Source organism: Pseudophryne corroboree, chromosome 8 (genome assembly GCF_028390025.1).
Source record: "Pseudophryne corroboree isolate aPseCor3 chromosome 8, aPseCor3.hap2, whole genome shotgun sequence".
In the NCBI taxonomy this organism is placed as follows: Eukaryota; Metazoa; Chordata; class Amphibia; order Anura; family Myobatrachidae; genus Pseudophryne; species Pseudophryne corroboree.
In genome coordinates, this window is record NC_086451.1 from 34,758,372 (window position 1) to 34,772,778 (window position 14,407).

At 46.5% G+C, this 14,407-nt stretch overlaps 1 protein-coding gene across 3 annotated transcripts in view; it reads left to right on the forward strand.

Annotated features, from left to right (window-relative positions):
* The window catches only part of RABL6 (RAB, member RAS oncogene family like 6), a 47,910-nt gene extending 34,357 nt beyond the window's left edge, over positions 1–13,553 (forward strand). For 2 of the 3 annotated variants that reach the window (XM_063936239.1, XM_063936240.1), the window contains exons 9-16: positions 1,138–1,241; positions 5,747–6,084; positions 6,273–6,426; positions 8,649–8,846; positions 9,797–10,016; positions 10,219–10,387; positions 10,527–10,582; positions 11,206–13,553. In XM_063936239.1, coding sequence (XP_063792309.1) covers positions 1,138–1,241; positions 5,747–6,084; positions 6,273–6,426; positions 8,649–8,846; positions 9,797–10,016; positions 10,219–10,387; positions 10,527–10,582; positions 11,206–11,409 — 1,443 coding nt within the window. In that variant the 3' untranslated portion in view covers positions 11,410–13,553. The remainder of the gene's footprint in view (positions 1–1,137; positions 1,242–5,746; positions 6,085–6,272; positions 6,427–8,648; positions 8,847–9,796; positions 10,017–10,218; positions 10,388–10,526; positions 10,583–11,205) is intronic. The other variant, XM_063936241.1, reaches the window with a different exon arrangement.
* The last annotated feature ends 854 nt before the right edge of the window (positions 13,554–14,407 follow it).

The following is a 14,407-nucleotide window of genomic DNA, read 5'->3' on the forward strand; positions in this document are numbered from 1 at the left end:
GATTAGATAAACGTCCCTCCCGAGCAGGAGAGCGGCTCCCCTGCTGGGTCCGTTACATCGGAAAAGTAGAGGTAAGTCCATTCTTCTTTTTGTATTATACTTTACGCAACCTGATACTGCATGTTTTAGTTTTGGGTGGAGTTATTCTCTAATACTCTGTTAGCAGACTATGGGGATAATTCAGACCTGATCGCAGCAGCAAATTGTTAGCAGTTGGGCAAAATCGTGTGCACTGCAGGGGGGGCAGATGTAACATGTGCAGAGAGAGTTAGATTTGGGTGGGTTCTTTTGTTTCTGTGCAGGGTAAATACTGGCTGCTTTATTTTTACACTGCAATTTAGATTTCAGTTTGAACACACCCCACCCAAATCTAACTCTCTCTGCACATGTTACATCTGCCCCCCCCCCCCCCCCCCCCCCCCCCCCCCCCCCCCCCCCCTGCAGTGCACATGGTTTTGCCCAACTGCTAACAAATTTGCTGCTACGATCAGATCTGAATTAGGACCTATGATGGGGTCGGTAAACCGTGTTGCCCACTGTATACACAGACCGGTACAGCAGGGGTTTGTGTGCGCGGGTATGGGTTATTAGGTCGACAAGATTTAGGTCGACCACTATTGGTCGACAGGGTGACTAGGTCGACATGGTAAAAGGTCGACATGCTTTTTAAAACTTTTTTTGGGGTGTCGTTTTCTTCGTAAAGTGACGCCCCCTCGCTTCGGGGTGTAGTATGGTATGTCGGCGGCCGGGCTCCCGGAGATCAGCATACCGGCGCCGGGAGCCCGACCGCCGGCATACCGACCAGTGTGGCAAGCGCAAATGAGCCCCTAGCGGGCTTGCTGCGCTCGCCACGCTGCAGGCACGGCAACCAGAAGACCACCCCTCGCTTCGCTCTTCGGGCAAGGTGCCTCGCCCCGCTACCGCTACGCTCGGCACAGGATACCGTTCCCAGTTGTAGTCCACGTGGATCGCAAAGTATGAAAAAGTTCAAAAAATTTAAACTCATGTTGTTGACCTTTTTCTACGTCGACCTAATGACCGTAAGCCGTGTGCGCACCCCAGATGGACGTGCAGACATGGATAAGCGCGGCAGTCCGTGCACCGGATAACCGTCTTTTTTTTATCTTGTGCCCCCAGCGAGAAACCTTGTTACGACAGCTGGAGACCAATCAGCTGGACATTGATGCCACTCTGGAGGAGCTGTCAGTGCAACAAGAGACGGAGGACCAGAATTACGAAATGTAAGCTACTCCCCGGTGTTATTTAGGCAGCTAGGGGGAGGTAGGGCGTTATCACAGGCTGGCAATGTACTGCAGCCGTTCCCAGGCTCGGGGGGTTTCATAGTCATGTGCGGTAGTGTAATATAACCCCGTGTTACTGATGATAAGACGGCTTGTGTGTATAATGGATTTCATCTGAAGCTCCGGTGTGTGCAGCGTACATCTCCTGTGACGTCTGGTCCTAGAGGTTTAATATGTCCGATACAGCCCTTACCTCTCTACTGTCTGGTCCCGGAGGTTTACTATGTCTGGTTCATCCATTATCTCTGTCTGTTCTGGTCCTAGAGGTTTAGTATGTCTACTATAAACCTATATCTCTGCACTGTATGGGCCTAGAGGCTTAATATGTCTGATACAGCTTTAAACTTTGCTGTCTGGCCCTAGAGGTTTTCGATGTCTGATACGTCCTATACCTCTGTAATGTCTGGTCCTAGATTTATATAAAGCTTAAAAAAAAAATTATAATTATATTATTTGTATAGCACATTTCTCCCAGTAGGACTCAAATCACGCTGTGCTGCTTTTTTTATAACGTGCAGTTATTGCTCACACGCTGTGCTGTGTGTTATCACATGTATGTAATTACTGCTCACACGCTATGCTGTGTGTTATCACATGTATGTAGTTATTGCTCACACGCTGTGCTGTGTGTTATCACGTGTATGTAATTACTGCTCACACGCTATGCTGTGTGTTATCACATGTATGTAGTTACTGCTCACACGCTATGCTGTGTTATCACATGTATGTAATTACTGCTCACACGCTGTGCTGTGTGTAATCACATTTTTGTAGTTATTGCTCACACGCTGTGCTGTGTGTTATCACGTGTATGTAATTACTGCTCACACGCTATGCTGTGTGTTATCACATGTATGTAGTTACTGCTCACACGCTGTGCTGTGTGTTATCACGTGTATGTAGTTATTGCTCACACGCTGTGCTGTGTGTTATCACGTGTATGTAATTACTGCTCACACGCTATGCTGTGTGTTATCACATGTATGTAATTACTGCTCACACGCTATGCTGTGTGTTATCACATGTATGTAATTACTGCTCACACGCTATGCTGTGTGTTATCACATGTATGTAATTACTGCTCACACGCTGTGCTGTGTGTTATCACGTGTATGTAGTTACTGCTCACACGCTGTGCTGTGTGTTATCACGTGTATGTAGTTACTGCTCACACGCTGTGCTGTGTGTTATCACGTGTATGTAGTTACTGCTCACACGCTGTGCTGTGTGTTCTCACATGTATGTAGTTATTGCTCACACGCTGTGCTGTGTGTTATCACGTGTATGTAATTACTGCTCACACGCTATGCTGTGTGTTATCACATGTATGTAGTTACTGCTCACACGCTGTGCTATGTGTTATCACATGTATGTAGTTACTGCTCACACGCTATGCTGTGTGTTATCACATGTATGTAGTTATTGCTCACACGCTGTGCTGTGTTATCACATGTATGTAGTTATTGCTCACACGCTGTGCTGTGTGTTATCACATGTATGTAGTTATTGCTCACACGCTGTGCTGTGTGTTATCACGTGTATGTAATTACTGCTCACACGCTATGCTGTGTGTTATCACATGTATGTAGTTACTGCTCACACGCTGTGCTGTGTGTTATCACGTGTATGTAATTACTGCTCACACGCTGTGCTGTGTGTTATCACATGTATGTAGTTACTGCTCACACGCTGTGCTGTGTGTTATCACGTGTATGTAATTACTGCTCACACGCTATGCTGTGTGTTATCACATGTATGTAGTTACTGCTCACACGCTGTGCTGTGTGTTATCACGTGTATGTAGTTACTGCTCACACGCTGTGCTGTGTGTTATCACATGTATGTAGTTATTGCTCACACGCTGTGCTGTGTGTTATCACGTGTATGTAGTTACTGCTCACGCTGTGCTGTGTGTTATCACATGTATGTAGTTATTGCTCACACGCTGTGCTGTGTGTTATCACACATGTATGTAGTTACTGCTCACACGCTGTGCTGTGTTATCACGTGTATGTAGTTACTGCTCACACGCTGTGCTGTGTTATCACGTGTATGTAGTTACTGCTCACACGCTGTGCTGTGTGTTACCACATGTATGTAGTTATTGCTCACACGCTGTGCTGTGTGTTACCACATGTATGTAGTTATTGCTCACATGCTGTGCTGTGTGTTATCACGTGTATGTAGTTACTGCTCACACGCTATGCTGTGTGTTATCACGTGTATGTAGTTACTGCTCACACGCTATGTGTGTTATCACGTGTATGTAGTTACTGCTCACACGCTGTGCTGTGTGTTATCACATGTATGTAGTTATTGCTCACGCTGTGCTGTGTGTTATCACATGTATGTAGTTATTGCTCACGCTGTGCTGTGTGTTATCACGTGTATAGTTATTGCTCCCACGCTGTGCTGTGTGTTATCACGTGTATAGTTATTGCTCACATGCGGTGCTGTGTGTTATCACGTGTATGTAGTTATTGCTCACATGCGGTGCTGTGTGTTATCACGTGTATGTAGTTATTGCTCACATGCGGTGCTGTGTGTTATCACGTGTATGTAGTTATTGCTCACATGCGGTGCTGTGTGTTATCACGTGTATGTAGTTACTGCTCACACGCTATGCTGTGTGTTATCACATGTATGTAGTTACTGCTCACACGCTGTGCTGTGTGTTATCACGTGTATGTAGTTATTGCTCACATGCGGTGCTGTGTGTTATCACGTGTATGTAGTTACTGCTCACACGCTGTGCTGTGTTATCACATGTATGTAGTTATTGCTCACACGCTGTGCTATCACATGTATGTAGTTATTGCTCACGCTGTGCTGTGTGTTGTTACATGTTGTTATTACGTTGTGTTGCAGCATTTGTTTCATTTGCTTTGATTTATTCATGTGCATAAGTCTGATCACCTTACAGGTAGTATTCACCTCATCCAGAATGTCCTAACTGTGGAAGTGTGCATGGGTGTAGCAACATGTAGCCAGCTGTCAGATCCTCAGATAGGTCCCAGCAGAATGAGAGGAGTAGGGGGAGGCGATGACCTGTTCTTTCATGTTACATGTTATTACTTGACAGGGCAGTGACATGATGTGAGGAGGGGAATGGAGGCAACAGGAAGCCACAGACTGAGAGTTATATAATAGGAGGAGCAGGGTTCCCAGCAGCACAGAGTATATCAGGAGATGAGTGATGTGTCAGTGAGGACAGGGCTGCATGTGACAGAGGCAGTGACATGATGTGTGGAGGGGAATGGAGGCAGCAGGAAGCCACAGACTGAGAGTTATATAGTGCTAGGACCAGGGTCTCCAGCAGCACAGAGTATATCAGGAGATGAGTGATGTGTCAGTGAGGACAGGGCTGCATGTGACTGGGGCAGTGACATGATGTGAGGAGGGGAATGGAAGCAGCAGGAAGCCACAGACTGAGAGTTATATAGTGGGAAGAGCAGGGTCCCCAGCAGCACAGAGTATATCAGTAGATGAGTGACACGTTAGTGAGGACAGGGCTGCATGTGACAGGGGCAGTGACATGATGTGAGGAGGGGAATGGAGGCAGCAGGAAGCCACAGGCTGAGAGTTATGTAGTGGGAGGAGCAGGGTCCCCAGCAGCACAGAGTATATCAGGAAATGAGTGACACGTTAGTGAGGACAGGGCTGCATGTGACAGGGGCAGTGACATGGTGTGAGGAGGGGAATGGAGGCAGCAGGAAGCCACAGGCTGAGAGTTATATTGTGGGAGGAGCAGGGTCCCCAGCAGCACAGAGTATATCAGGAGATGAGTGATGTGTCAGTGAGGACAGAGCTGCATGTGACAGGGGAAGTGACATGATGTGAGGAGGGGAATGGAGGCAGCAGAAAACCACAGACTGAGAGTTATATAGTGGTAGGAGCAGGGTCCCCAGCAGCACAGAGTATATCAGGAGACGAGTGGTGTGTCAGTGAGGGCAGTGCTGCATGTGACATGATGTGAGGAGGGGAATGGAGGCAGCAGAAAACCACAGACTGAGAGTTGTATAGTGGGAGGAGCAGGGTCCCCAGCAGCACAGAGTATATCAGGAGATGAGTGATGTGTCAGTGAGGACAGGGCTGCGTGTGACAGGGGCAGTGACATGATGTGAGGAGGGGAATGGAGGTAGCGGGAAGCCGCAGTCTTAGTTTCGATTACCAATGGGAATTTGTTTTAAGTAGTAAAAGTATTTAGACACCAGCAGCTTACATATCTCACAGAAGTGTACAGTATTTATTCTCGATCTCATTATGTTTTGAGCTGGCACCTCCAGACATATACAGCGTCTTTCCACTCACTCTGGACTCATTAGCGAGATGATATTCTCTCTCTCCATGCTTCTGTGTGATTCACGATGTCTCCCGTATCAGCACAATCTGTCAGAGAGGTGTTTGTCTCGTTTTCTCTCATCTTTCCCGTATGTCCTCCCCAGATTCCTGGAAATGTTGGAGAATAACAAACGTCTAGCTTCTCCTGCGGCAACCAACGGACAAAGCCCATCGCCTGGCTCCCAGTCTCCGGTGGTCCCAGTAAACTCTGGCTCTCCTGATAGCTCCAGCCCTGGAACCCCTCTTCAGATGCCATCTGTGTTACCAGCATCTCCTGCCCAGGCTGCTTCACCCCCGCCTCCAGAATCAGACACTCCTGAAGTCCCCAGCCCATCTCCCTGCACCGTGTCCTCTCCCCCTTTGTCCCAGCAACCTCAGCAGAAGCGTGGGTTCATGTCTCGGCTCTTTGGTTCCAACACACCGGAGAACCCTCCGGCCAGAGGTGCTTCCAGACTTGATCATGTCTCTATTGTGTGATATGTATAAGTGTTATATCACAGTATGGCGTCTACGCGATTGTCACCAAGTTATCCCTGTTGTAACTTCATGGTTTATCTTTTTTGTAGATAACCTTTTGATATAATCTCCATTATCCTAACTTACTGACCCTGTGTTGTACTCCTCCGTCAGCAGAGATCGTGGCGTCAGCCGAGCAGCCTGTAAAAGTCCAGAGTGTGGAAGACTTTGTTCCGGAAGACAGCTTAGATCGCAGCTTCCTGGAGGACGGTTCTGCTCACAGAGAGCAGGAGAGAGCGACCCTGAGACACAGGAGACAGAGCGACAGGTACAGTTAATCTCGTAGTGTAAGGGCAGAGCCTGTGTACTCTAGTGTGAGCTATGAGTATTACCGTCCATAGTAAGTCACGTTGTGTAGGGGCAGAGCCTGTGTACTCTAGTCTGAGCTATGAGTATTACCATCCATAGTAAGTTACGTTGTGTAGGGGTAGAGCCCGTGTACTCTAGTGTGAGCTATGAGTATTACCGTCCATAGTAAGTCACGTTGTGTAGGGGCAGAGCCTGTGTACTCTAGTCTGAGCTATGAGTATTACCATCCATAGTAAGTCACGTTGTGTAGGGGCAGAGCCTGTGTACTCTAGTGTGAGCTATGAGTATTACCGTCCATAGTAAGTCACGTTGTGTAGGAGTAGAGCCTGTGTACTCTAGTCTGAGCTATGAGTATTACCGTCCATAGTAAGTCACGTTGTGTAGGGGCAGAGCCCGTGTACTCTAGTGTGAGCTATGAGTATTACCGTCCATAGTAAGTCACGTTGTGTAGGAGTAGAGCCTGTGTACTCTAGTCTGAGCTATGAGTATTACCGTCCATAGTAAGTCACGTTGTGTAGAGGCAGAGCCCGTGTACTCTAGTGTGAGCTATGAGTATTACCGTCCATAGTAAGTCACGTTGTGTAGGAGCAGAGCCTGTGTACTCTAGTGTGAGCTATGAGTATTACCGTCCATAGTAAGTCACGTTGTGTAGGAGTAGAGCCTGTGTACTCTAGTCTGAGCTATGAGTATTACCGTCCATAGTAAGTCACGTTGTGTAGGGGCAGAGCCCGTGTACTCTAGTCTGAGCTATGAGTATTACCATCCATAGTAAGTCACGTTGTGTAGGGGCAGAGCCTGTGTACTCTAGTGTGAGCTATAAGTGTTACCGTCCATAGTAAGTCACGTTGTGTAGGGGCAGAGCCTGTGTACTCTAGTGTGAGCTTTGAGTGTTACCGTCCATAGTAAGTCACGTTGTGTAGGGGCAGAGCCTGTGTACTCTAGTGTGAGCTATCATTACTGTACATAGTAAGTCACGTTGTGTAGGGGCAGAGCCTGTGTACTCTAGTGTGAGCTATGAGTGTTACCGTCCATAGTAAGTCACGTTGTGTAGGGGCAGAGCCTGTGTACTCTAGTCTGAGCTAAGAGTATTACCGTACATAGTAAGTCACGTTGTGTAGGAGCAGAGCCTGTGTATTCTAGTCTGAGCTAAGAGTATTACCGTACATAGTAAGTCACGTTGTGTAGGGGCAGAGCCCGTGTACTCTAGTCTGAGCTATGAGTATTACCATCCATAGTAAGTCACGTTGTGTAGGGGCAGAGCCTGTGTACTCTAGTGTGAGCTATAAGTGTTACCGTCCATAGTAAGTCACGTTGTGTAGGGGCAGAGCCTGTGTACTCTAGTGTGAGCTTTGAGTGTTACCGTCCATAGTAAGTCACGTTGTGTAGGGGCAGAGCCTGTGTACTCTAGTGTGAGCTATCATTACTGTACATAGTAAGTCACGTTGTGTAGGGGCAGAGCCTGTGTACTCTAGTGTGAGCTATGAGTGTTACCGTCCATAGTAAGTCACGTTGTGTAGGGGCAGAGCCTGTGTACTCTAGTCTGAGCTAAGAGTATTACCGTACATAGTAAGTCACGTTGTGTAGGAGCAGAGCCTGTGTATTCTAGTCTGAGCTAAGAGTATTACCGTACATAGTAAGTCACGTTATGTAGGGGCAGAGTCTATATATTCTAGTCTGAGCTATGATTATTATATGAGTAGTACGTTTATCCTACTGTTTAAGAGATGACTTTGCTCTCACATTAATTTATAGAGATGTGAAAAAGTAGGGGAACCATCTTGGACCCCATAACCTGAGAAAGCAGGACCATATAGAAAAAAAAATCAACCACCAAGGAGTACAAAACAGAAAATTAAATAAAATAACGCAAATAAAATGGATGAGACTGGCACCTGTTGGGAATAATTTATGGGTTAAAAGTAATACTTCTAGTGATACATGTGTACCATAAGCTAAACCTTTTATCCTGTTGAGGGGGATGCGCATGAAATAAAGAATATGTAAAAGCAGTTTGCGGTGTGAGTTCGCCGTGAGAGCGGCCCGCAGGACCCAACTCACACCTCATTGCATTGACCCTGTTGTGTTGTGTGATGCAGTCTTTCTCTTGCCTTATTTCCCTTTTGCTGTGTCACGGCTCAGACAAGCTCCTTCCATCATGTAACATTGCCTGTCTCGTTGCAGCGACGGGGATGTGCCTGGCACAAACCCTATGGTTGCTGGCTTTCAGGATGACTTGGATCTTGACGACCGGGTAGCCGCAAAACCTACACTCGCTGTCATCCCTAGTAAGAACATCGTCCTGTCCAGCGATGAGGAGGGGCCTACTCCGGCCGTGCACATCGCAGGAGATGAAGACGTTGACACAGAGATATATACATGGTGAGCGATGTAGTAGGAGATACATTTACAGTGTGCAGCATTGTCCATGGTCATCAAATTAGTGTTTAATGTTCCCGTCACACTGTATTGGTTTAAATATCAACGTACTGTGGTATTTGACTACATCATTCCTTTCGTGTTATTTGATTTTCTCAATCAGCCACTAGGGGACACTGGAACATGCTGACACCGGGGTATAGACCGATGGCTGTAGGGAGCCTGACACTTTACATTTTAAAGAAGTGTGGACTAGGGGCAATAGTGTCACAGTGGCATCACCCTTGTTCATTACAGTGGCTTTCTGCTCTTGCTTGGTGTCCCTACACAGCTATGTAACCAAGCTATACTGCATTAACCTATTATCGCACAGTCTGCCGGCCCGTGGGGACCAGAGAATGACTGTTGGCTTCAGAATAACTTCCGCCAACGCGCCAATTGCTTGCAGGGAATTAGGTGGCTGATGTCCAGAGGACATAAAGTAGAGCCGCGACTTGGCAGGTGCCTTTCGGAAATTGTCTGGGAAGCGTTCTCCACATTTTAGTGACGTATTGATTGGTATTAATTGGCTGATTGATAGTTCCCCGTCTCCTGCCAGCTGGTAATCTCTTTGTAAGCAAGTTGCTAGACGTTGTGTTATCAGCTCACAAACTCCTTGCCGACGCAAGAAAGGAGCTGTGTTGTCCTAATATAGCCCCGCAACTTCCCTTTTCCTCACACTGACATTTGTTCATTATTTGAAGTGTAAGCCCTTGAATATTAGTTCATAAGCAGAATGACCTGCTTCCATAAGCGACAGATTTTAAGACCTGAACTTCACGGGAGTACTAGGCGTCAGGTTTTGGCTGGAAAATATTACTTTCAAGAAGGGCTCTTGAGCTTGCAGGATTTAAGGAATTAATTTTGAGGATGATGTTGGAGACTTGCTGATGACTGATATTGCCATATTTCAGGAAAGCCCCTCAACCATCTGCTCCTCAATCTGGCCCTGATAAGCAGAACCCGGCACTCTTGGCGAGCCAGCCAGGCACCAAAACCAAGAAAGGCAAAGCCAAGATCGTGGAGGACTCAGAGAGCGATCCAGAGGGTCCGATTGCCACTCAGATGCTCTCTTTTGTCATGGATGACCCTGACTTTGACAGTGAAGATTCAAACCCGGTTTCTAAAACGCAGGTGAGTCAGAGCACCCAATGGAAATATTGCAACGAGCAGGACTAAGCGTTAGGGACAGGCTTCCTTTGCAACTTGAAACTGTTTAATTCTCTGTGATTAATTTTATTTTTTTGTCTTGTTGCTAGAATTGAGTGATACAAATCTGTATGGAGAATATCTCCTCAGTTGTTCCTAGTGATGAATTAAGGCTTTGTTCATGTAGGAAGTGTTCCCGGTGCTGAATAACCTGTCTGACAGCTCCAGTGAAGAGACGGGCTCCTCTCAACCTCCACCAACAGCCAAGCCCATCCTGCCCACCTTCAAGATGAGAGAAGACGCTGACTTGTTTGGTCTGGGATTTGATGATCAAGTGACAAAGGACGGCGAGGAAGGTGACCCTTCTACTGCAGATACATTTGCTGGACTGCCTCACCAGCCCTGCTATTTATGTACAAGTCCTAGCTGTCCTGGATCCCTGGTTTCTGATTGTTTGTTTGTTTTTCACTTGTATTTCCTGCTTTTATATTCCAGACAAGGGGAACAAGATCACCAAGGAGAAAACTAAAAAGAAGAAGAAGAGCAAAGAGGTAACGCATCCTATATTGTGATTCATTAAGAGTGTGCGGCCCACATCGCCACAGCCTGCTCCCATATAATTATTCTTGCCTCTCTGGAGTTCCGGGTCGGCCAGCATTGCAGACAGGAATCACTGGGAAAATGGTTGCAGTTGACTTTTTTTTCCTGGTAATGTGCGCATGCACAGTAGAGAAGTCCTCGGGAACAAGGGGCATGTGCCATGTTCCCGGAGACCTACACATGCAAAGTGGGCGGGGAAATAACTTGTGATCTGTGTCGTGTAATGTAAGCGCACAACAGCCCTGGAAATATTGTTATGTTCCTTTAACTGTCTGATATCACAGGAAACGCCATCTATAGATCTTTATTCTAAGTTTAGTTTGTGATGACTTCTAGTTTCCTCTGAAAGAGCAGGCCAACTAGTTTCTAACCATGAGACCATGGTTCCTGAGTGGGGGGGGAGGCAGTAAGAACCCCAAATTCTACTCCTTTTTATAACGGGTAAGGGTGTAATCAGGATTATAGCAGGACGTGACCTGACATCCTTTTCCTTAATTGCGGATGGATTGAGGTTCTCAATCTTTGTTGTTTCATCTCTTCAATCCCACCTGAGCTTTCCCCTTTCTCCCAACAGGCTCCAGAAGAAGAAAAAACGACCAAGAAAAAAAATAAACATAAGAAAAGCAAAGAGAAAGAAGAGGGAAAGGAAGGAAAAGAGGAGAAGAAGAAAAAGCCCAAGAAGAGCAAGGGGAAAGATGAATTTGATGAACTGGAGGCTTTTCTCGGGGGCGGTGTACCCAGCAGGCCACGTTCAGGCGAGGAATATGAAGAGCTCTAGGTTGCCCGTCAAGATAAACTTCTCATTCTCTGCCATGGGTCCTGATCTCTGCTTCTTTCAACTCATGTTCAATCTAGAGCCAGCACAACCTTGTTCTTTGGTATGGTGATGCTCACAGCTGGAGAACAAGAGTTCTATGTGAAGAAGAACCAGTGGGTCCACCTGACTTTCCACCTACTCCTTGTCCTCTTCCTACAAGAAATCTTGATCATATCTCCTTATCCAGAGCTGGGCTTGGGAGAGGAACACTAAGGGGTGTATCCCTGGCTTATGGTCACATTCAGGAGAGATCTGCTCCTATTATCCTGCGAAGATTCCTCATTATGTACTTGGACCTAAAGGAGACCTGAAGGAGAACATCCATTCCTGGTCACCGCTTATGAATAGCAGGAATCCACCCCGGGGTGAGCAGGGATGGTTGTCCTCATTCACATAATGTACAAACCAAAAACATAACGACGGTTACTCTGCACTAAACCACATGCTGCTTGATAACTCACTACACACTTCCACCAGGTCTCTTGCAGTCTAATTCACTAAAGAACTTGAAGGGCCAGCTCATTTTCCTCTTGGTGTTATAAGTTACCATTAACGGCATGTGTCTGACTGCAGCAATTTTGTTTCCACCGATTGGTCGTGCTCAGTGTTCCTTTATATTGCCACAAGCGTTTTCTTGGCAGAACAAGACCTGCCACGTATAATAGCACCTTTTTTCCCTCTTCTCTACATTCATATTTTAAGTCCCTAAGTTTTAGGGATTGCTTTTACCATGGCTTGAGTGCGTTTGGCAGTAAAATTGGGCGGCGGCAATGGTGCCACGGGTGGACAGTCTAACCACACCAACATAACTGGAATTCCCCAGTTGAAATAAGTTCATCGAGGGGGGAAGCAGGAAATTATTGGTTTTATTCAGGAAGAGGTTAAAAAAAAAAAAAAAAAAAACTTTTTGAATTTACCATTTTTGTTTTGTGTTGTTTTGTAGTGCATTTGTTTAGTAGTTGCTTTGTCCCCAATTATATGTCGGGCCCCTTCCCTTCACGGTTGAAGTGATAAGGTACTTCCTACCATTAATTTTTTTAATTGTATGCAAAACGGTTCCGTTTCCAGAATTGTGAAACTCATTCCAGCCCCTCTCCCTTACTTGTGCCTGCTTCCTTGACCCCCGTCCTACAGGCAAAAAAGGTCCCTTTGCCCCTACAGTGACCCCTCTCCCAGAATTTCATCTTGTTATTAATGACTCTTGACAGGCACAATTATTTCATTCTTTCTACAGGAATGTGTGCAGGCAATTGCTTGTCATATTACATTTGTTTCATTTGAAAGATTTGGGAGATGGGAGGGGCAGGGCTGGAGTGCCCCTTTCCCAGATCCATAGCTCAGCGGGGAACCAGCTCCTGCACAGAGGGGAGAGGGGTGTGCTGTGGGAAGAGAATGAAGCCTATCGGAACAAGAGGAATAAAGTGATGTCACCGGTTCTAGCACTAAATCCTGGGAAATTGATCAGCTGAACATCGGTGCCTCCGTGTTTATATCATGGGACCGGGAAAATCCTTGCTGCAACGAGGTACCTTTTTGTTCTGGGTCTATCTGGATTAATGTTACAAACCCAGTTTATAAAGGGGTTTCTGCTATTCCCAGCTCCAAAGTGCTGCGACCTTTGGGTACAGATTTTTATGTACTGTATTCGGTGCTGATCTGTTGGACCAGTTTTGCCGTCAGATGATCGGTAGATGCTTTGTCTCCATTGACCAGATCCAGCAGCGCAAACCTGCATCTCCCGTTCTCCGGGCCGTTTACAATCCTTATAAAATCTATATTGATACACACGGATGCCCATCGGCTTTCTACAAACAGAGTGGACAGTAATAACTCCCCTGATAGGGATGGCTGCCAGGCAAAAGCTACGTTCAGTATAGTATATAAGATTCCCTGTTCAGATTTTGGACGGCTGGATGTTAGGCGTCCCTCGTCCAGGCTCCCTGGTGATCCCTGACCTCCGTTTGGCCCGGTATAGTCATCACGCACAAATGGACATCCACCTTGTCATGTGCCCGTGGTCTCTGGATGGGAATAACATTCACAGTTCAGGACTGTTCTGCTTTATCTCATTGAGTACCTGACAAAATAAATGAAAATACATTGTGTGCACGGTTTGGTGTCTTACTACAGTCCCGGCCATTTGCAAAGAATTGGAAAAGCGAGTGCAGGGGCAATTATATAAATCGCATTACTGATTGTTGTGTAGAGTGCTTGACTTTTAAAATAGGGAAACTGGTTTAAGAATCACGTTCCAGCTCTCGGCTGCCTTCAGACAGGCTTTGTTACATCTGATGATCTTACTGTAACATCGCCTTCGGCACAGAGAGCGATCCGCACGCCCGGATTCTCCTCGTATTGTGGCAGCAAGGAATGGGTTGCTATAGAAACCCTGGATTCCCTCACAGCCTGGGAACATCCCTCCTGCCATAGCTTCTATATATAGTTTCACTAGAAAATACTCATCCACAATATCAGCCTTTACCACTGAGCCCCCAAAGGAGTCATTAGCGCTGCGTCGTTTCAGGGCTGACCAGCCACGCTTTTGTGGACATATCTGATGTCAAGTATGGCTGCGACCAACCGACTGACTGAATAGGGCTATCCCCCCGAAAAATAAGGGAACATAAACAATAGTTTTACATGGAGCCAGTTGCATTCTTAATCCCATCTCCAAGGCCCCAGGGTAGATGAGCAGAGGATATTGTGCACATAATCCACTTGTTCCCTCACAACCCATATTGGGGTCTTTACAGTCACCGAGCATTCGGAGGAGCCATCTCTTTTGTTGACTGATTAATGAGAGTAGCGTATCGCAATACTGGATGTCGGGCACTAATGTCACTAGGTCCTAGCAGATTGATAGATGACATAGTGGCTCAGTCTGTACAATGTATGGATTACACAGGATCTGTGGCTAATTCAGGGGAAATGCAGGCTTGAAGTCAGCCAGCCACAGAAT